Source organism: Anolis carolinensis, chromosome 4 (genome assembly GCF_035594765.1).
Source record: "Anolis carolinensis isolate JA03-04 chromosome 4, rAnoCar3.1.pri, whole genome shotgun sequence".
Taxonomy (NCBI): Eukaryota; Metazoa; Chordata; class Lepidosauria; order Squamata; family Dactyloidae; genus Anolis; species Anolis carolinensis.
In genome coordinates, this window is record NC_085844.1 from 123538881 (window position 1) to 123561184 (window position 22304).

Sequence of the window (22304 nt, forward strand, 5' to 3'; positions counted from 1 at the left end):
TTTACCTTTAAATATGAGTTTTGGCTTCTTTTGTTTGAAGTAGAGTGGAGGAAGGATACTAATTTAAACATTTAATTTTTCAAATAGATGTGTGCATTACTTTATTTTCCACTGTTAATACCTTGTTTATCATCTTGTCATGTGATGCAGGACCGGATTGTAAGGACTCTGAAATTCTGAAAGGATTCATTTTTAGGACAAAGGTTTTGAAGTTGTTTCAGAATGAGTATTTGAAAACTTAAACTACCTCAACCCTATGAACATCTCCTTTATTTTGTTACACTGTGAATTTCAACATTCTCTCAAGGGACCTCTTCATCCCTCTTCATAGGTGAATGTCAGTGACTCTCCCTTTAAACAGAACTGCTGCCTTCTGGATTTTCATTATAACCTTTTTCTCAAGGACGTTCTTAAGCCCTGGGTTTTTTTAGAATCACATTTGAAATAACAAGTAAAACCAGTAATGCTTTCTTTCAATTGTCTGCATTTCCTTTCTAACTTTTTAGTGCCATGGTATGTGTTTTCAGTATAAACATACCGTAAGCTTTTAGAATAGGATGATCTTCGAGTGAACAGACTTTGCATTGTATGTGAAGATAGTAAACGATTCATGAATATTAAGACTTTTTTTTACAAGTGAATGTTCAAGCGTTCAGGGAAAAGCAATAACATTTAAATGTTAAAAGTATTTTTTTCAGGTTTTAATATCTTTTGTGTTTTTCTCCTTAGACAAAATTGAAGAAGCACAAAAAGAACTTAATGAAAGTGAAGACCCACAAAAAGGTAAAACACCTTTATCTTCCTCTTTTCTCTTACCTCCCAATTTCTGGCAGCTTTGTGCTTATCTATGCATAAGGCTATCTTGATATGACAGTATTGTAATGATGTAGGAAATGTTCCTTCGTTCACTAGATAGGGTGATAAATAGGACTGGTTCTCACTTTGAGTTTTGTTGCTCAGATCTGAATATAAAACACACATGCTTTCCTTTACATGTCAAGGTGTTGCCAATATCTATGGTTCCTTATTCCAACACAAGTATTTATCTTATTTTGAAATGATGTGGACTAAGGTAGTCAGAGAACACTGTTGGAGGAAAATAGCAAAACGATTTGGCCAATAACTTATCGTTTTAGATAAGTGGCATCTTAAGAATGGGTGACCAGATTTTGGATCTTGCCAGATACATACATAGTGGAAAAATATAAATAGCATAAATTGTAATAAATTTAATTTATTTTGTGTCTTTTGATATGTGGGATTGGGAGAATAGTGAGGCATTAGCCATGGAGGATTCTATACTGATTACTGACCGTAAATAAAGATTTGATTTGACAGCCATAAGGGGAAAGTTTTCAGGACATAACCTGAATCGGGCTATGTATGTCTTCCTATAAAGTGACTCAATATATCACAATTGTAGTAAGATACCATTCAAGCATGAGGCATAAGAAAAGACTTAATGTATCAAACTAAAGATCCATCAGTGCAGAGTCCTGTTTCTTATAGTAGTCAACCAGAACTCCCTGCAAAGCTCTCAAGAAAAGGTGAGGTACAAGTATAGTCTGAATCTGGTGACAGTAAGCAGACGAGGAGCAACTTTGGGGTCTCAGTTCGACAGCATTACCTTCAGTTCAAGTCAAGTGAAAACGATTGAATGTTCTGAGAAAGGCAGAAATAATGAAGCGTGATAGAGTCATAAGTAAATTATGGACAGGTTCTGGTCCATTCTTGGAATTAAAGGACCAGAAATGCAATTGCGGTAGTTATAATTGGAGAAGTGTCTTGAGGCTGGGCCAAACCAACATCAGTGGGGAAGCTTCACATTTGGAGCTCTTTATTTTTAAACATGCCAGATTATATCAAAAATCTTGAGCTCCTTTCCCATTACGCAAGTATATTGCTATGATTCCATGGTAACATATTTTGGAATCCTCAAATGTGAAGTTTAGGGAGAAGTCTTTAGACATTCTGAGTCAGAGAGCCCTAGTGTCTTGCCAAAGCACAAACGCCAGACCCCATACAATGTTACCATGGCAATTAAAATGGAATCGTAATGTCGTATTTGTTTAGTGTGAAAGGGAATCTGAAATTCTGAAAGTGCAGCCCAAGAAAAGGGCAACCACTTCAACTGTCCTCTCTCCAACAAGGAATGAGAACGTTCAAGTTTGTGTCTGCCAGAAGAAAAGAAAGGAAATCTTTTTTCCCCTGCCATTTCCTTCTCTTTTTGACCTGTTAGCCTAATATCTTACAAAGTTAGGAGTTTGGAAGAAGCTTTCTGATATCCCTCATGTTTTAATCCAGCTTGAAGAAGCTTTTTTTCAGTAGATGGAGGGACTGACTATATTGGGTGTCTTCTTCCTCAGAAATATCAATATTGGCATTGTCCTCACAAAGGTTATTTTTGAGGCATGTAAATAAAGCATCAATTGTTACTACTCTGTTTCCCCTAAAATAAGACATGCCCATAAAATAAGCCGTAGTAGGATTTCTAAGCGTTTGCGCAATATAAGCCATATCCTGAAAATAAGACATAGTGATATGCATGGCTATGCAGCATACAAGGTCGTCTCTCTCTCTCTCTCTCTCTTTTTTTGTTTAATTTTTTTATTTACATACATTAACAACTTACAGTGTAAACAACACACGAAACAATGAACATTTTCCAAACACATAGCCCTACTACCAAAGCCTGAACAAGTATCACTTCCTTTGCCATAAATTTATGAGTCAACCAGTAAATAAACATCATATCCAAAGTTCCTGAAGGTGGGCTTTCCCTGTCAGGTCCCCGTCATTCTGTGCATGCTGCAAGCTGAGGCATAGAGGGAGACATAGAAAAGGAAAGTAAAATTATCCTCAGTGAAGTGAGGAGCAGGATGCTCTGCTTCAGGTATTGTGTGTCCTCAGCGGGAAGAAGTAAAGCTGTGGCTGCCGTTTTACTCAACACTGTGGGTCTCTCTCTCCCAGCACCAACCAGTAAGTCTGTGGGTCTCTCTCACCCCACACAAACACCAGGGGGTAGGGGAAAAGCCTCTGGGCTACTGAGCCCAGAGATATCATCCCATAAATGCAGATTGTTATACCATACTTAATAAAAAAAACAAAACATCCCCTGAAAATAAGCCATAGTGTGTCTTCTGAAGGAAAAATAAATATAAGACAGTGTCTTATTTTCAGGGAAACACAATAGTTGGTGTCTGTTCATATCATCTCCATATTCAAATTAATTTTAGTTCTTCTAAAAGACTATAGGCAAATAATAATAATTCAGCCATCATGAAATTATGGACAATCTGGCCAAAAGCCTTTCTACAGAGATCCGGTTTTCTTTTTGAAGGACCAGTGTTCTCTAAGCTGTAAGGAATATCTGTTTTCTTCTGCCATTGAGGCGGTACAGTGGAAGAATGGACAAGAAACATAGTAAGACCCACAAGTATAGAACCATACAATCCCTTGGTATTTTCGTCTCCACATTTTTTCTATACAAACTACCCTGTGAGAATTAAGAGTTACTGATGGTGCTGAAAATTACCATGGAATAATCCAGGAAAACAAAAATACTTTTAAAAATGACAATTTCAACAATTGCAGTCAATTGTAACATTTACTCCCATGTGCTGGTTGTCCATGCAGTTAGTGAACTCCAAAATAAAAAAAAAAAGAGATATGCCTCAACAGAACTTAGTTTTCTAAGATTTGAGCAAGTTATTTTTGGCTTCTGCTCCTAAACTTAGTTACATGAATATTTGGTATATTTGTCTGCCTGCATCCTGGAAGCAGCACCGGCCAAGTGCCGCTGGAAAACCAAGCAGCTTCCGGCCAGTGGTGCGGCTTAGCTTAAGCTCCCAGCTGCTTCCTCCTCTAGTCATGGAGTACAATTGGCCATCCTCATTTGCAGGTTTAACTTTTGTGAGTTGATTATTCATGGATTTGATTAATATGGTCTCTAGAAATCTCTAGAAGTTGACCAGAGTTATACTAAATGGCCTAGAGATTCCTAGAAAAGTGTTCTCAGGTTTGTTTGTTTTTTTAAAGGAGGGTTTCTTGTTTGCAGTTTTTCCATTTTCACCAAAGACCTACATCCCAATCAAAAGTGGAGGGCCTACTATACAACAATTGAATTCTAATTTTAAATTTTGGAATTTGACATCTTATTAGAATAGAAATGACGTTTTTCTTACTTGTCAATCTTGAAGAAAATGTACCATTTGTAAGTCCATATGCTTTAAATCTTTCACTGTTGAAATCCACTCAGCGAAGTCCGTTGCGAGTGCCAGACCCAGCAGAGCTGAGATTGTTTTGACAATAGGAGAAACCACACTGTGTGTGCTAATTTAACACTTCATCTTTTAAAGCTGTCCTGACAATGCTGTCTTAAATATGGGAATACATGCATGCAACGGTGTTGCAAAGTGTCATCAAAGTGACAGCTACACTCAGATGTTTTAAAATGAGCATTGTAAAAGTCTTGAGGTCTAAAGTTGTTTTGCCAAATAAAGACCTTGTTTTAGATCTGCTTATGGTGTATTCTGCAAATTCTTAACAGTTTTTTTAGATGTGGAAATGAACTATTTGGATTTCAACAACATACTTAGAAATTGAACCATCAGCTGAAGCCAGGATATTACAATCAAAGATCTGGATGGATCCCATTCACAGCCACAACTTTCATAATTCAGATCATAATACGCTATTGACATAGAATAGTGCCTGTGAAGCCATCACCTCCATCTGACTATAGTCCAGTGGACCAAACATAAATCCAGAACACCTTGTAGTTGCAACTTAAGTAGCCTGCCCACTGGAGTTTATCACCTATACAGAGTTTTCCAAGAGTCATTCACTGGATGTAGATACTATGGAACTGAAAGAACAACAGTGTTTTTCCAGCTTCTATAATTGAGAGATGCTATACAGATAAACTGAATAGTACTATTTTATCAGCCAGTTTCTGCTCTGGAAAAATATCTAGATTACACTAGGACATTATCATGTTAAATATTCATTATATTTATATTGCAAACTTTTAACCAAACATAGTTTGGAGAGTTGTGGTAAGTTACAATATGGCAAACGACTGGTTGTGGCAAATCCTACATGTTTTTAAAAAGCTTATATAGTATGTTCTGGAAACTGATGTTGGGAAGAAATGGGATAGACTCTGAAGCAGATCAACTTTATTCACATTTAATGTGGTTTCATGAAAAAATGGATTTTAGCTCTGCTTAGCTTTGTACAGTTCAGGTGATGTTGGGCACATTACTGTCTTTTAAATCATTTTTTGAACTGGAAATGGTTTTTGCTCAAAGTAGGAACAAAAGCTGTGATTATAGAACTTTCCATTTGCAGATCATATGTTCTAAAAACTATTTGTATAAATTTTCAAGGAAGATGTGAATATTTTCCTTGCTTTCTCTGCTATTTGTTCATATTGTTTTTATTGTATTTTAGCAGAGATTTGTAATTTATTATTTTATATACTTGTAATTTGTGATTTGAAATGTGTATTTTGCATTCATTTTCATCTTGAGTAAACCTATTTAGGAAGATCAGAATCCAGCTTTCCCTCCTCTCCTTCTAATGTAAAATATCTAACTTACCTAATCATCAAATGACCTTTATATATTTGTTTATTTATGTTTTTGGACAGATATCTCTGAGGCTGTTGCAAGAGGAAGTGGTATAAAGCGCAAAAAGATCATAACTGGGAACCATCAGACGAAAATACCAAAATCACCTTTGAGAACCCCTTCGCGAGCAAAATCTAAAGATAAAGGAGAAGGCCCTATTTCATCTTCAAAAATTCTTCCCGATACTTCAGAGCTCCTAAAAGAAGTACATAGTTTGTGCACACAAAATGGGAAACAAAAAAAACAAAATGTGGGAATGCTTAGCAGTGAGGTAGCCATTAAAACAATCAAATCTGAGACTTCACCACATAGCAAGCTGTCTCTGTTACCTCAGTCCTTGGACTTGAATAAATGGCCGGTAGAAGACTCCAGTTCAGCCCAACCAGTTAAGAAAAGTTCCACTAGTTCTTCAAGTACAACCAAGGTTGACAATAATGAATGTACTAACTTCGTTGATTGTAATAATACATCCTCCTGTACAAATACTGCATTTGATGTCTTATTGAAAGCTATGGAGCCTGAGTTGAACACCTTAGCACAAGAGTGCCCTTCTAGTGGAATGCAAATAGAACAACTGAGACCAAATAAAACTATAAGCGCCTCTTCTTCTCTCACATCCAATACTTCGAGTGGCCGAAGTCCTGCTGCTTTGCTACAAAAAGATTTTGTAGCTGGATCTCAGTTTTATCCTTGCACTTCACAAACCGTGCATGTAGCGACATCAGGGAAGACTGAACAAGCACAGATACACTCAGTTGCTCAGTCACAAGAGCAAGTTCTTGCTAAGGCTGGACAACAAAACCAACAAATTGCAGTGTGCCCCAGTTTCACTAACACACTAGTAGATCAGCCAAATCAGGAAAATCACAAGCTTCAACAGATATACAGTATAGCAGTAACTTCTTCAATAATCAACCCCCAATCGTCTATTACTCAGGCATTTTCTCAAAACCAGCTAGTAGCAAAATCGTCTTCTTCTTTGTCAATTCATCCATCTAGCTCCACTACCCAGTTACCTATAGCACCTTTGTACAATTCAGCTCAGATAGCTTCAGTTGTCAGCCATGGTGTAGAACAAATATGTAACCTTCTGAAAGTTCAGAAGCCTAAAAAAATGGGGAAATACGTCTGTGAGTATTGTAACAGGGCTTGCGCCAAGCCTAGTGTTCTCCTGAAGCACATCCGCTCTCATACAGGAGAACGACCATACCCTTGTGAGACTTGCGGATTTTCTTTTAAGACCAAAAGCAATCTGTACAAGCACAAAAAGTCTCATGCGCATGCCATCAAACTTGGGCTTGTCCTCCAGCCAGATTCGAGTGGGTTGTTTCTCTCCCATGAATCAGACAAAGCACTTAGCATCCATTCAGATGTGGAAGAAAGTGGTGACAGTGATGATGAAGGCACAGCTGATGAAAGACAAGATGACCAAGGATCATTAGAACTGGAGATTGCACCAGTAATGAAAACCTCTTCTGTTTCTGAATCATTGCACAAAGGTAGTCCCATCCCACTAAGCAATCCAGAATATATGTTGGGTGACTCTTCCTTTCAAGACTCAGCTTCACAAGCAAAACCAGCTTTGCCTAAAGTGATAGTTTACCCTATGAACATTTCTCCTTTAAGATCTGATAGCCCCAAAGTAGCAGACTCAAACTCTGTAGTTTCTACAAGCCAACAACATGGGGACCTGAAAGTCAAAGGTGGGAAACCAAATTTACCCCTCCTTGATTTTGTAAGGGAGTCTGATACTAAGCAAAATCAGAAAACAGAAACAAATATTTCTGAGGAACAGCTTGTGACATCTGTGGGGATTGCAATACATGCACAGCTACAAAGGCAGCAGGCAACAGATTGTCCTCAGGACCAGCAAGCAAAATGTCTTCTGAGCCCACGAAGTTTAGGTAGTACTGATTCAGGCTACTTTTCACGTTCAGAAAGTTCAGATCAGACTATGAGTCCACCAGCTCCATTTATGAAGGGATTAACCACTTCTGAAAAAGACGCAAGTAAGGGTTGTGTGCCACGTATGAGCAATACTGTGCCATCTGTTGTTCAGACTGACAAGACACTGCTTTCATCTGGCCAGATGAGGCCACCTCTAGCAACTAAAACTCTTGAAGAACGCATTTCAAAATTAATATCTGATAATGAGGCTGTGGTGGATGACAAACAGTTAGATAGTGTGAAACCACGGAGAACATCCCTTTCAAGAAGAGGCAGTATTGATTCTCCAAAGTCCTACATTTTTAAAGATTCCTTCCAATTTGACCTAAAACCAATGGGTAGAAGAACTAGCTCAAGTTCTGATATACCAAAGTCTCCTTTTACTCCAACTGATAAGTCAAAGCAAGTTTTTCTCTTGTCTGTACCAACTCTTGACTGTTTACCCATAACAAGAAGCAATTCTATGCCCACTACCAGTTACTCAGCTGTACCTACAAACGTCGTACCTCCCACACACATCCTACGTGGAAGCCAGTCTTTTGATGATAAAATTGGCTCTCTGAATGATGATGTTTTTGTGCCAGGACCTACTGCTCCCCAAATCCAAGGTGGACACCCCCGCACCCTTGTTCGCCAAACAGCAATAGAAGATTCTTCGGCCACTGAAGGACACACTTTTGGACCATCACGTTCCGTAGATGAAAGCTATGGATGTAGCGCATCAAATGAATTTTTATTGGCAAGAAGCAAGTCTTTTGTACAAGGGCCAAATATGGATAAAAATAAAAAGTCACATCAAGGCAGAGGAACAATGTTTGAGTGTGAAACTTGCAGAAACAGATACAGAAAATTGGAAAATTTTGAGAATCATAAAAAGTTTTACTGCTCAGAGTTACATGGACCAAAAACCAAGGCAGCTGTTAGAGACTCTGAACATAAGACAGTCTTGAACAGTACACAACCTCAAATCCTTCACTATAAAGTTGCCACCTCAACAGGGGTCTGGGAACAGACATCTCAAATCAGAAAAAGACGGAAAATGAAAAGTGTTGGTGATGACGATGATGAGCCAGCAACACATGATGCTACTCATTTGTCAAAAGGTCTGGTAAAGTCAGAGTGTCAAGTTAAAATAGGTAATGTGGTCAATCTCACCAAGCATACTTCTGCTCTTTTAGATTTACACAGCATTTCGCTTCAGAAACTGGCACAAGATGAACTGGAGCCCCAAAGCACCAAACATACCATGGAGCCAAAGATGTTATTGCAGGGAGCAAAACAGATTGTTCCAAGTACACAGGAAAAAAATGAACTGAAAAGACAAGGGGCTGGGATTTCAGTAATACAGCACACAAACTCCTTAAGCAGACCTAGTTCTTTTGAAAAATCGGATTCTTTTGAAAGAGTATCTCCAGTTTCCTTTCAGGATACTAACAAAGCTGTAAAGCTCCATTCCTTGAATACCGTTAGAGTTCAAGAGGAAAAGCATTCCCTTCTGAGTGCCTCCCACCCCCCACAAGTCATAGAGACAACTAGAGTTATGCTTCATGAACGCCCACTTACCTCTAATGAGAGAAATGCCCCAGTGCAGCCACTCAGGCTTGTTCGTCAACATAACATCCAAGTTCCTGAAATACTTGTCACAGAGGAACCAGATAAAGACCAAGAATGCCAGTGTAGTGATCAGGAGAAGACAGAAAAATTTAACTGGCCCCAACGTAGTGAAACGCTATCAAAGCTACCCACAGAAAAGCTTCCACCCAAAAAGAAAAGAATTCGATTGGCTGACATTGAGCACTCTTCTGCTGAATCAAGCTTTGATTCAACCCTTTCCAGAAGTTTAAGTCGAGAAAGTAGTCTATCACGTACATCTAGTTTTTCAGCTTCTTTTGATAAAGATGATGTCTCCAAGAATGAGAGTGCTTCCAAAATGGAACCTACTAAATCCCTGGAGTTCCTTCCAATTCCTACCGGTTCAAATACGCTCAGTGTGCCTGGTTCTCAATACAGAGAGATGCGACGTGCTGCTTCTGAGCAAATTAATTGTACCCAGCCATCTATGGAGATTGCAGACTATAGAAGCAAGTCATTTGATTGTGGGGCAGTAACTCCATCTAAGTCTCCATCACCTACAGAGACATCTGCTACCAAACTGTCATCTGGCAGTAGTGGTGTGGGACATGTCCCTCTGTTAGAAAGGAGAAGAGGGGCCCTTGTACGACAGATATCATTAAATATTGCTCCGGAAAAGAACCAGCCTGACATCATGTCAAATCCTTCCTTTCAAATTGCTCCTACAACAGATGTTTCCATAGCATCTTTTCAGAGGTTGCAGAATTTTGGGAATCCTTCTGAAGAATTAACTTCAGGTTCTCAACTCCCACAGATTTACAGCAACCCATTGCATGAGTCAGTGAAAAGTAACAGTTCTCTTGCCCTGCCTTCTAGTGAACAGTCTTTCAGCAGTGCTTTGCGTCACCACAACCATCAAGCTTCACTCAGTCAGCATTCCCAACCATCCCATAAAGGACCAGCACTTGGAACTCAGAAAGGAAAAAGCATGATTACTAGCCAATACAGTGTACAGGATGATTGCTTTGCTCCAAAATATCAACTTCAAGTTAAAGCACTGCAGGTAGGACAGCAATACTCTTTAGGTCTTCCAGGCACAGAGCCGGTTGGCACTTTACTAGAGGTCCATACAAAGTTAAGTGACAACTTGTCCAAGCCATACGTGACACAAACCTTGCAACAAACTGTTCCCAATGGCTGCAATAGTCGGATGTATCAAATTCCCCCATTTGTTGTCCCTGTTCGAATTCATAGTAATATTCCATCATATGGCTTAGCTACGGTTGCCCCCCTTCCTCGAATTTTAGTGACCCAGGACCAGTCTCTTTGCAAACTGAATACTTTATCTGTGCCAACAGTCAAAGATCAAATTCATCTGCCAAAGTCTCACAAAGACCATCCAAGGTCTTTGCCAAGTTCACAGCCAACACCTGCATTTGAAGACTTGATTTATGAGGCAGAAAGCAAAACTTTGGCTGCATTGGGGTCCTTAAATACAATCCAGAAAGCACCAGCTGGTGGACTCTTCCCTCAACAGGAAGCCACAGCCTCAAGTAAACGTATGCTCTCCCCAGCCAATAGTTTAGACATTGCCATGGAAAAGCAACAGAAGCGCGTTAAAGATGAAAGTGGTGCTGCTTGCACAACAGGTTCCGTATCACTGAATTCACCAAAGGCTAGCGAGCCAAATAGGCAAAAGAAACCCCTCCTAGTGCGGCAAATTTGCACCACTGAGCCCCTTGAAAATTCCTCATTGGATCAAGATGACCAGGGCAGAGGAGTCAATATGTCATCAGATATGCTGTTGCCTGGGTCAATTGAATCTGCTCAATCTGGCAGTTCTTCACACACAAATGAACTTTTAGAACACAACCTACCAACCTCTGGCACTGTAGGTTTTGCAGTGAGAAAGCCACTTGAATCAGCTTTGTTGAACAGCCAGACGTCATATTTCAAAGTTCTTGGTAATGGTCAAGAAAGGCTGCCTCCAGGAGTTAATAAGGAAGCTAAGCAATCCTTTGTCCAAAGCCAAGCAAAATCTGGATCCACTGTCTCTGTTGTAAATGTGGGTGACATGCAACACCAATCTTTTCCAAGCTTAAATACAGCAACAAGCTTTACTTGGTGTTTCCTTTTAAAAAGGAAGCCTGTGCATCTGTTACAGAATGAACAAAAGACTTCAGCATATACTTCGTGGTCTGTCAGTGCTAACAATTCTAATCCACTTGGTTTGCCAACAAAAGTTGCTCTTTCTCTTCTGAATTCAAAACAGAAAGCTGGGAAATCTTCCTATACTCAAGCAATAAGTACGAACTTTAAAGCTGACATACTGGTTTACTCAAGCAAGTGGAAGAACAACTTACTTAAGGTACTTGACATTTACGTAATACATATTGATTTTATGGGGGATGTTAAATTGCTTATATATTTTTAAAAGTCAGTGTCATTTGCATGTAGAGAACTTCAGCATTCTTTGTTCTGCTATCATCTCAATTTGTATTGCTGTAGAAATGTTGAATACTTTGGATAATGGGAAAGCTTGGAAGCCAATTTCTGATAACGATTTGTAGAGAAAACCAGTCTTTAAATATTCTTATGTAGATCAAAAGTGGGCCTCTTGATTCAGTAGGTACTTGATAAGTCAGTTTGGTGTTCATTTGCCTTTAAATCAACTTGAACGTAATCCTATGAATGAGAACCTCCAAGATCTCTGGTCATCAGATGCCATGTCCAGGTCTTACAAACTCAGGACCATGGCTTCCTTGACTGAATCTATACCAGTATCTACGTTCAGTGTGGAAGACAGCAAAGAAAGAATATCAACTAATTTGAAATGTCATGCTGGGAGAAAAGTTCTACAGATACTGTGGATTGCTAAAAAGACAACTCTCCATAGAAATCAAAATGACTGAATATATACTTTAGATATATTATGAGAATACATGATGACATTAGAAAAGACAATAATGCTTGGGTAAAATAGAAAACAGTAGGAAAAGAGGAAGGCCATATTTCAGATGGGTAGATTCAATCAAGGAAGACATGCCTGAATCTGAGATTTGAGTAGAGCTGTTGGTGACATTGAGCTGCTGAACTTTGTGACTGAAAGGTCGGCAGTTCGAATCCAGGGAGCGGGGTGAGCTCCTGCTGTTAGCTCCAGCTTTTGCCAACCTAGCAGTTCGAAAACATGTACATGTGAGTAGATCAATAGGTACCACTCCGGTGGGAAGGTAACTGTGCTCCATGCAGTCATGCCAACCACATGACCTTGGAGGTGTCTATGGACAATGCCGGCTCTTCGGCTTAGAAATGGAAACAAGCACCAATCTCCAGAGTCAGAGACGACTAGACTTAATGTCAGGAGAAAACCTTTACTTTTTATTGATGACAGGGAGACTTGGAGGTCTCTCATTCATGGGATTGCCATAAATTGAAATTGATTTGACAGCAGTTAACAACAACAGTGCATGTTCCATTGATTTAAGGAATCTGCATAACATGGGAATATCAAATGAATTTAGGCCTAAGAGTTTAAAGAAAGCTATATCTTATTATGGTATCATATAATCTTATGGAAATTACTTTTTTGTTTTTAAGTGGGAGAGTATTTTAAAAGAGAATTGTAAAATGTAAACATAAACTCGAAGTTAGCATAATATATGAAGGGGACATCATTCCTTAATCTTAAATATTACATCTTATTTTCACACTTCAAAAACTTTCCTTCTTGATCCATCTGCTTATACCGAGAGGAACTTTTGCATTCCAAAATCTCATGATCTAATTAATGACATATCTAAATCTAATCTAAATCTAATCTAAATCTAAATCTAATCTAAATCCATAATAAAAGCGAAAACCCGTATGTGTGTATGTGGCACGGATGTCTGCTCACACAGACAGCCTCCGGCCTCCATAAACAGGCTATAATTGTCAGGCCTGAGAATCTAGCAAGTCACTCTTTTTCACTGACATTGCGGTTACATCGAGCGCCATGAACATGCAGCCCAACCCCTGCCAATGTCCTTCCCAAACACTACAGTCCACCACCCAAGGAATGCTTTCGTTGGGGGACCATTTCATCCTAGATTTTGCTTTTTCTTCCACCACAGGCAGGCATCCCAGGGTTCTCCATTGCTGTGAAATTTGCATGGCCCCGCCCACTGCCCTTTCCTTTCCAATCTCTCTGCATAACAAACAGAGCACAACTGAGCTGCAACTAAACTTACTGGAGGAGTTTAGGGATTGACTCCACATGGTGGAAGTTGTAGTTCACCCTGCATCAAGTCAGAGCACTGTCACTCCTACTGGGGAATATAGAGGAGTTGTAGTTCACCTACACCCAGAACACTATGAACCCAAACAATGATGGGTCTGAACCAAACTTGCCATACAGTCCCAATATGCCCAGATTTGACTACTGGTGGGTTTGGAGGGGAACTGGACTGGAAATTGAGGAGTAGTAGGTACTGGGATTTATAGTTCACCTGCAATGAATGAGCATCACACTTGGCACACAGAGCCCCCATAACCTATACAACATATTGGACAAGTTTGGGGAAAAGGGAGTTATAGTTCACCTGCAGCCAGATAAACATTGACCTCCACCAACAATGCACTAGGATCACACTTCACACAGAGAAGCCTCCGGACCTACTGAACATACTCCAGGTATTTGTGGGAAAGGGCCTTGATTTTGGGAGTTGTAGTTCACCTCCATCCAAAGACCACCGAGCCCAGCCAATGACGAATCTATACCAAACTTGGCACACAGACTGAATATTGCCTGCTGTGGATACTGATAGTTATTTCGGGGCAATTGCCCTGGGAATCTGGAAGTTGCAGTAGTTCACCCCCATCCAGAGAGAACTGGTATACACACCCAAAATGGCCAACTTAGAATACTGGCAGGGTTTGGGGAGGATTCAGCCACGATTCTGGGAATTGTAGTTCACCCACTCCAAACAGAATACATAACATTGAAAGACAAATAATACCATTCTCAAATGACCCGGGCACCGCCGGGTCCCCAAGCTAGTATATCATAAAAACCATATACCATCACAGCTTGAATTGATAATAATTCATAGTAATCTTATTTCACCAGTGCTGCTAAATAGTTCATCTCACATCATATAATATGTTTTAATGTACTTATATTATTTGTAGATTACTGTTCTGCTCACAAAGGTCCTTGAAGAAATGTTCAATTAAATCCAAATATTAAAAACAAGACTATAAACACATTATCTAAAAAGAACTAAACACAGTTGTAAAACTAAAGATCTAGTAGAATAATACTACTGGTAAAAAAGCAAAATGGGGATGGAGCCTTGTCTTGATCTTCAAGGTATTGCTATGGAAAAGTGAACAGAAAATGCACCACTGATCCTGATTTCTTCTTCAATATTTAGTTCTTGTTTCTGGACTACATATTTACTTCTTCCTTAAGTACTATGTTTTTGTGAATGAATGGTATGGCAGTCAGGTGTCTTCTGAGACTGATGTAGAAAGGCTGTTGACAATTCAAATGGTAGAGCTACTTTTATTGTTAAAGCACAAATTGCCACTGATTTTGCAAGGAAATTGTTTGTAAGTCTTATCAAAGTGTCATAGAGACAGTTTACAAAATTTTAAGTACAATTGCAAAAATTAGACAATCGTTATAGAAAGACAAAACAAATCTTTATCACCAATCCTTATTTTTTTGTTTTTAACTCTGCTGTGACCTGCCCCGAGCCATGGGGAGAAAGAAATAATATTATCATTATTATTATTATTATTATTATTATTATTATTATTATTATTATTATTTCCACAGTGAGCAATTTTTTTCAAAATCCAGTTACCACAACGACAGAAAGTGAACAGGGGCACAGACAAAAAAATTAAACACCACAGGTGTGTTAACCCTTCCCTGTGCTACCCAATGCTTACTTGCGCTTATATAAGTGTTCCCTCACTTATCGTGAGGGTTATGTTCCAGTACCACCTGCGGAAAGTGAAAATCCGCAAAGTAGGGGACACTATATTTGTGTTTTTACAATCTCACTGGCAAGTAGCTCCTGCCACTGCCTTGTGAGGTGAAAACAAAGCTGCTTCAGCCTCCTTTTCTCTCCCTTCGGCTTTTTCCTCCCTCCCTCCCTCCCTTCCTCCCTTCCTTCCTTCCTTCCTTCCTTCCTTCCTTCCTTCTTTCTTTCCTTCCTTAGGCTTCTCCTTAGGAAGGAAGTAGCAAGAGGGATTTATAATATTATTTTATGATTTATACTATTATTTTAGTGTTTATTAAAAAAACCTGCAAAATAGTGAGTCCGCGAAACGCGAACCGCAAAGTGGTAAGGGAACATTTGTATGTGTCGGAACAGGTACATTTTTAAAGTATAAATCTATATATCTATATCTATCTATTAGGCTTGCTCAAATAATTCGTTTTCCCCGTTAACCGTTATTAATTCGTTATTTTCGTTTGTTTTGAAGCAATTTTGAAGCATTGGTTGTCCACACGTCTGGATATCGCGGTTTCGAATCGCGAGAGGCCGTTTTTCGTTATGTCGTCGTTTTCTTCGTTAGGAAAAAAAAGCTTTTGCAAATCACCCAAACCATTCAGGCCCTTTCCTTTTGCCCCTCAGCAAAAGGGGCGTCACGGGCTCAGCCAATGGGAGGGGGCGAGGGGGAAGGAGGCCGAGGAGGAGGAGGAAGACGGAGGGGGGAAATGGCCGCCGCCGCCTCGCCTCAGCTCAGGCCTGGTGTCTCTCTGTGAGGCGGGAAGGCGGCGGATGGAGCTGGGAATGGAGAGACCGAGAGAGACAGAGAGGGGCCCGGCGGTGAGGTTTTGACGTCTGTGCGAAGCTAGGCAAGTGGGGTTTATATATCTGTGGAAGGTCCAGGGTGGGAGAAAGAACTCTTGTCTGTGGGAGGCAAGTGTGAATGTTGCAATTGGTCACCTTGATTAGCATTGAATAGCCTTGCAGCTTCAAAGCCTGGCTGCTTCCTACCTGGGGGAATCCTTTGTTGGGAGGTATTAGCTGGCCCTGATTGTTTCCTGTCTGGAATTCCCATTTTCTGGGTGTTGTTCTTTTACTGTCCTGATTTTAGCTTTTCTGTAGCTAAAAATGCATATAAAATTGATTCTATAGGGAGGATAAATGATTGGATTTCAACTCCTACAGCTTGGCTTTCTCTGCCAATAATGGTACCCATCTTGGATATTGTAAGGGATTTTTTATTATTATTATTATTATTATTATTATTATTATTATTAGACCTTGCTCCCAGGAAGGTGCCTTCGCTGTGGCTCCCAACTTATCTATCTATCTACCTTTCCACATATTCTCCACATTGTGTGGATGTGTATGTATATTATATATATATAGTGAGCCCCGATGGTGAAGTGTGTTAAAGCACTGAGCTGCTGAACTTGCAGACCGAAAGGTCCCAGGTTCAAATCCCGGGAGCAGAATGAGTGCCTGCTGTTAGCTCCAGCTTCTGCCAACCTAGCAGCTTGAAAACATGCCAATGTGAGTAGATCAATAGGTACCGCTCTGGCGGGAAGGTAATGGCACTCCATGTAGTCATGCCGGCCACATGACCTTGGAGGTGTCTATGGACAACACTGGCTCTTGGGCTTAGAAATGGAGATGAGCACCAACCCCCAGAGTCAGACATGACTGAACTTAACGTCAAGGGATACCTTTACCTTTACCTATACACACACACACACACAAACACACACACACATATGCAGGGACTATATATATATACACAGTATATATCACACACACACCAATTTAACAAAGTTACAGCCACAAAAACAAAGTTTCTGAAGTAGAACAATGACTTTCACAGTAAAGACAACCCAATTTAACAGGAAATAAGACTTTCAAACCAGGAACAGATTTCTGCAATTATTAAAAAATGGTTTATTATAAAAGCTATGAAAATTCGCCAAAAATCAGAGGATAAGGGAAACGTTCCAAATTTTGGTGAGCTATCAGTGTTAAATGTGTTCTACCACTGTACCAAGTTTGAAGAAGATCACTCAAAAAATGAGGGTGGGAGAGTCCTGTAAAGTCCTCTCCCTCTGTGCTGTTTTTGGGAATTGCGCATGCGCGTCCGCCATTAACGAATTAATTTAGAAAATAACGAATTTTCGTTAATTTCGAAATTTTTTGGGGGCAAAATTCGGAAATACCTTCAAAAACGAAACGCTGCCCCCCTCTACTTTTGCAACGAGTTTAGAATCAAATTTTTCGTGGATCGATCAAGCCTACTATCTATCTATCTTATCTATGTTGGATAATGAGGGATTAAGGAAAAGCCTATTAAACATCAAATTAGGTTATGATTTTACAAATTAAGCACCAAAACATCATGTTATACCACAAATTTGACAGAAAAAGTAGTTCAATACACAGTAATGCTATGTAGAAATTACTGTATTTACGAACTTGGCACCAAAATATCACGATGTATTGAAAACATTGACTACAAAAAAGCGTTGGATAATCCAGAATGTTGGATAAGCGAGTGTTGGATAAGTGAGACTCTACTGTATCTATAGATATATCTGGATTTATACTTTAAAAATGTACCTGTTCCGACACATACAAATGTTCCCTTACTACTTCGCGGTTCGCTTTTTAAAATATAAATCCATATATACCCTGTTTCCCCTAAAATACGACATCCCCAGAAAATAAGACCTAGTAGAAGTTTTGCTGAATTGCTAAATATAAGGCATCCCCCGAAAGTAAGACCTAGCAAGGGTTTTGTTTGGAAGCATGTTCAACAAACAGAACACCAGCGCATGCAGGATCGGTAGATGTACGTACCATAGATTGTTGTACATGGAAATAATGGTAGTAACAAGAAATTCTTGATAGGATTCACAGTTTGTCTGGTTATGCTGGTTTGTGATGACAACTACTGTACAGGATATAATAAATGTTCTTTTTTTTGTTCAACAATAAATGTGAATTATTTTTCATGGAAAAATAAGACATCCCCTGAAAATAAGACCTAGAGCATCTTTGGGAGCAAAAATCAATATAAGACACTGTCTTATTTTCGGGGAAACGTGGTATATATATCTGGATTTATACTTTAAAATTGTACCTGTTCCGACACATACAAATTTTAAGAACAAACTTACAGAACCTATCTTGTTCGTAACTTGGGGACTGCTTATATACAATATTGACAGAAGATCCAATATCTTTACACCTTTTTTCTTAAACAAAAAAAAAACCTTAAAAAAGAAATACAAATAGAGCCAGCTGGTCTTCTCCCTCTCGCCTTTTGGGAAGTAAGAGAAGGAAAGAAAGCCCACCAGCTCTTATGTGATGATTGCACAAGAAAAACAAAAATGCCAACTTGGGGGTCGAAAAAAGGGGTGCAGTTACTATGCAGTGGCATACTGTATTTCTTCTTACTGGTAAGAAGTAAGTGCACCATTCACGTTGTTAAAAGTGAGAGTTACACAAGGATAGGTCTGTATTTTTCCTGACTCCTTATGACTACCATTAATTTCAGTGGACTTGTGTCAATGCCTGTTCTTAATGAACTGTCCTTGACATAGTTAGCCAACTTACAGGCTCAATGCAGGGTCACTAAAAACATCTAAATTTTATGTTTCTATGTTACCATTTTATTAAATTGGAATGAGCAAGTTTGTGAAGGATGTCAGCAAAATAATTTATACATATGACTATAATAATCAATTAGCTTGGAACTTTGCCTGTGTTTGGGCTAATTTATAGTTTTGGAAAGATTAAAAGGATTAGTTTCCAATTAGTAAATGTAGAATTCAGGCTACACACAGAGAAATTGTGCACAGAAGAAGATCATTAATGATCAGGGAGAAGCTAAAGCATATGTTGCCCTTTCAGACAACTGGCATGCTAATTTTCTCTGGCAGTAGATAAATTTGGAGGAAGGATGCTTTGTGGGACTCTTTTCTGCAGCTACCAAATCATGCACAGTTACTTCTGTGCAGAAACCTAAATGTATCATGTTATTTCAAGTATATAAAGGTAAAGGTTTCCCCTGACGTTAAGTCCAGTAATGTCTGACTCTGGGGGTTGGTGCTCATATCCATTTCTAAGCCGAAGAGCTTAGACACCTCCAAGATCATGTGGCTGGCATGACTGCATGGAGCGCCGTTACCTTCCTGCCGGAGCAGTACCTATTGATCTACTCACATTGGCATGTTTTCGAACTGTTACGTTGGCAGAAGCTGAAGCTAACAATGGGTGCTCACTCTGCTCCTGGGATTTGAACCTGCAACCTTTCGGTCTGCAAGTTCAGCAGCTCAGTGCTTTGACACATTTCGCTACCGGGGCTCCATATATATAGTCACATAAAATGTTTTATAGTTCTGTGTCTTTGTGCTTCTCCTCCCTTTCTTTCCCATAAACTTTAATTGGCTGATTTTTTAAAAACATAAATCTTCAGAAACCATGTACTGTACTTTAGGCAGATGGGAGTAAAACCAAGGCATTTTGAGATACATCTAAAGCATTACAATAAAGTATTTCAAGGCCTGCCAACATTTGGTGCCTCTAATTTAAAGGAAGCGTCATACTTGATCCTCTCCCACACGCACTCACACACACCGTAGACCAGGCATGGGCAAACTTTTGGCCTCCAGGCATCTTGGACTTCAACTCCCACAATTCCTAACAGCAGGTAGGCTGTTAGGAATTGTGGGAGTTGAAGTCCAAAACACCTGGAGGGCCAAAGTTTGCCCATGCCTGCTGTGGACTCACCCCACCCCATTTTCCAAGCCTACAATCTTTGGTTCTTCCCCTAGTCAGTGGCCTTAGTACAGAATATGTTTGTGGACTTCTACTAAAGGAAAAGAAAAATAACTATTAAACTCAATCACAGATTTCAGGAGGATGGTACTATTTTTACTGCAGTCACAATGATTAGCAGACTAAATACATCTTTTGCTTGTCATTTCCATAATACATCTCTGCCTGAATCAGGAATGTGCACCCATAATGTCCAGTTGTGTGTGGGCCTGAAACTCCATGAACCGTAGCCTAAATGGGCATTGGTGTCGTGCACAGCTTTACAAACATTTTATGTTCGTAACACACTTTTTAGACATGCATCATTTCGCGACACAGTAGTTCAGATTTACTAGCAAACAAGGTTACACAGTTAGTTGTGGGATACACATCTAATTTCATAAAAACCTTTCATTTATATTTTTTAAATATATCACTTATTGCTTAATTTACATAGACTCAGAAGTTTCTCATTACATTTGCATAACACACCTACACACCACAGCTACACACAATTTGGAAAGCTCTGGTGTCAGGAGATGGGAATTGCAGTTCGGCCTTCTGAAGAAGACTACAGTTCTATAAATTTGCGATTGCCTCAGAAATTGAGGATGGTAAAAGTTGAACAGCTATTCTGTGGAAATCTGAAATCCTCAAAATCTGAAATCATCCACAAAGGTGGTTGAGATATTGACACCTTGGCTTTCTGATTGTTTAAAAAAAGGGTGACTTCTGATACTGTTCAGAACAAAGTGTCCCGAAAAACATTAATATACAGTAGAGTCTCACTTATCCAACACTCGCTTATCCAACGTTCTGGATTATCCAACGCATTTTTGTAGTCAATGTTTTCAATACAGTAGAGTCTCACTAATCCAAGCTAAACGGGCCTGCAGAAGCTTGGATAAGTGAATATCTTGGATTATAAGGACTGATCAAGGAAAAGCCTATTAAACATCAAATTAGGTTATGATTTTACAAATTAAACACCAAAACTTCATGTTATACAACAAATTTGACAGAAAAAGTAGTTCAATACGCAGTAATGTTATGTTGTAATTACTGTATTTACGAATTTAGCACCAAAATATCACGATATATTGGAAACATTGACTACAAAAATGGCTTGGATTATCCAGAGGCTTGGATAAGCGAGGCTTGGATTAGTGAGACTCTACTGTATATCATGATATTTTGGTGCTAAATTCATAAATACAGTAATTACTACATAGCATTACTGTGTATTGAACTACTTTTTCTGTCAAATTTGTTGTATAACATGATGTTTTGGTGCTTAATTTGTAAAGTCATAACCTAATTTGATGTTTAATAGGCTTTTCCTTAATCTCTCCTTATTATCCAACATATTCGCTTATCCAACGTTCTGCCGGCCCGTTTACGTTGGATAAGTGAGACTCTACTGTACTGAATACATATGCATTGAATTATAGCTTCCGTGCCACTTATTCTACTGTTCGTGCATATTTCATTCTCAACCCTAGAATTTGTATGTTTTAACTAATGATATTTTCCTATTTATATCTGTGTTAATTTTTGAAAGCCGACCTGAGTCTCAGGTTTCTGGGGAAAGGGGAGATTGTGTTGGTTGTCATCTTCATCCTCTTTTAACACTGCTGTTATTTAAAAAGTAGTATTCTTCAACAGTTTAACTTCTAATGCATCTAAGAGGCTAAGTTTCTATTTACTAGTTTATCGGATGAATCCTATGTTATCCTTTAGCAAGCATTTAAGCACATGCTTGCGTACATATATAGGTATGGGGAAACAAAATTCTGAATAATGAAGCAAAATAGCCATGCAGAATGTAATGTGGAATCTAGATGCATCCACAATAAACATAATGACTATTCATTCACAGCACTAATAATACATAATCATCTTAGGTTTGCTAATTAATATCTGCATTGATTGTATAGCCATTTGGCCACACTTTACAAAATATGTTTACATATAGCTTTACATGTATCTTTGTGTTACAGGAGCAACTGATCATAAATCTGCTAAAGGGTTTAATTGAAATGTTCACCATAGGCATTTTATTCTGTACACATATTTATTTAAGAACTTATTTAGGTGTATCTGTGTGGTAACCTCATACCCAAGACTTTATATATGATGCACTAAATTATGAATAAATGAAAGAACATGATTATATTCTAAGGCAAGGAGTTCAATTTTATTGACTGTATGGATTTTACAGTTTATCAGTTGTGGACTTGTCATAATCTGCCTCTCTTGGGCTGGATCTATACTGCCATATAATGCAGTTTGGAACTGCATTATATGGTTAGTGTTGACACATATAATGCACTTCAGTCCGGCCACAGTCATAGTGAAG

The 22304-nt window shown here is 39.0% G+C and overlaps 1 protein-coding gene across 8 annotated transcripts in view; it reads left to right on the plus strand.

Annotated features, from left to right (window-relative positions):
- The window catches only part of hivep1 (HIVEP zinc finger 1), a 132153-nt gene that overhangs the window by 87348 nt on the left and 22501 nt on the right, over positions 1-22304 (plus strand). For all 8 annotated transcript variants that reach the window (XM_062977726.1, XM_062977727.1, XM_062977729.1 and 5 more), the window contains 2 exons: positions 730-783; positions 5654-11520. In XM_062977726.1, coding sequence (XP_062833796.1) covers positions 730-783; positions 5654-11520 — 5921 coding nt within the window. The remainder of the gene's footprint in view (positions 1-729; positions 784-5653; positions 11521-22304) is intronic.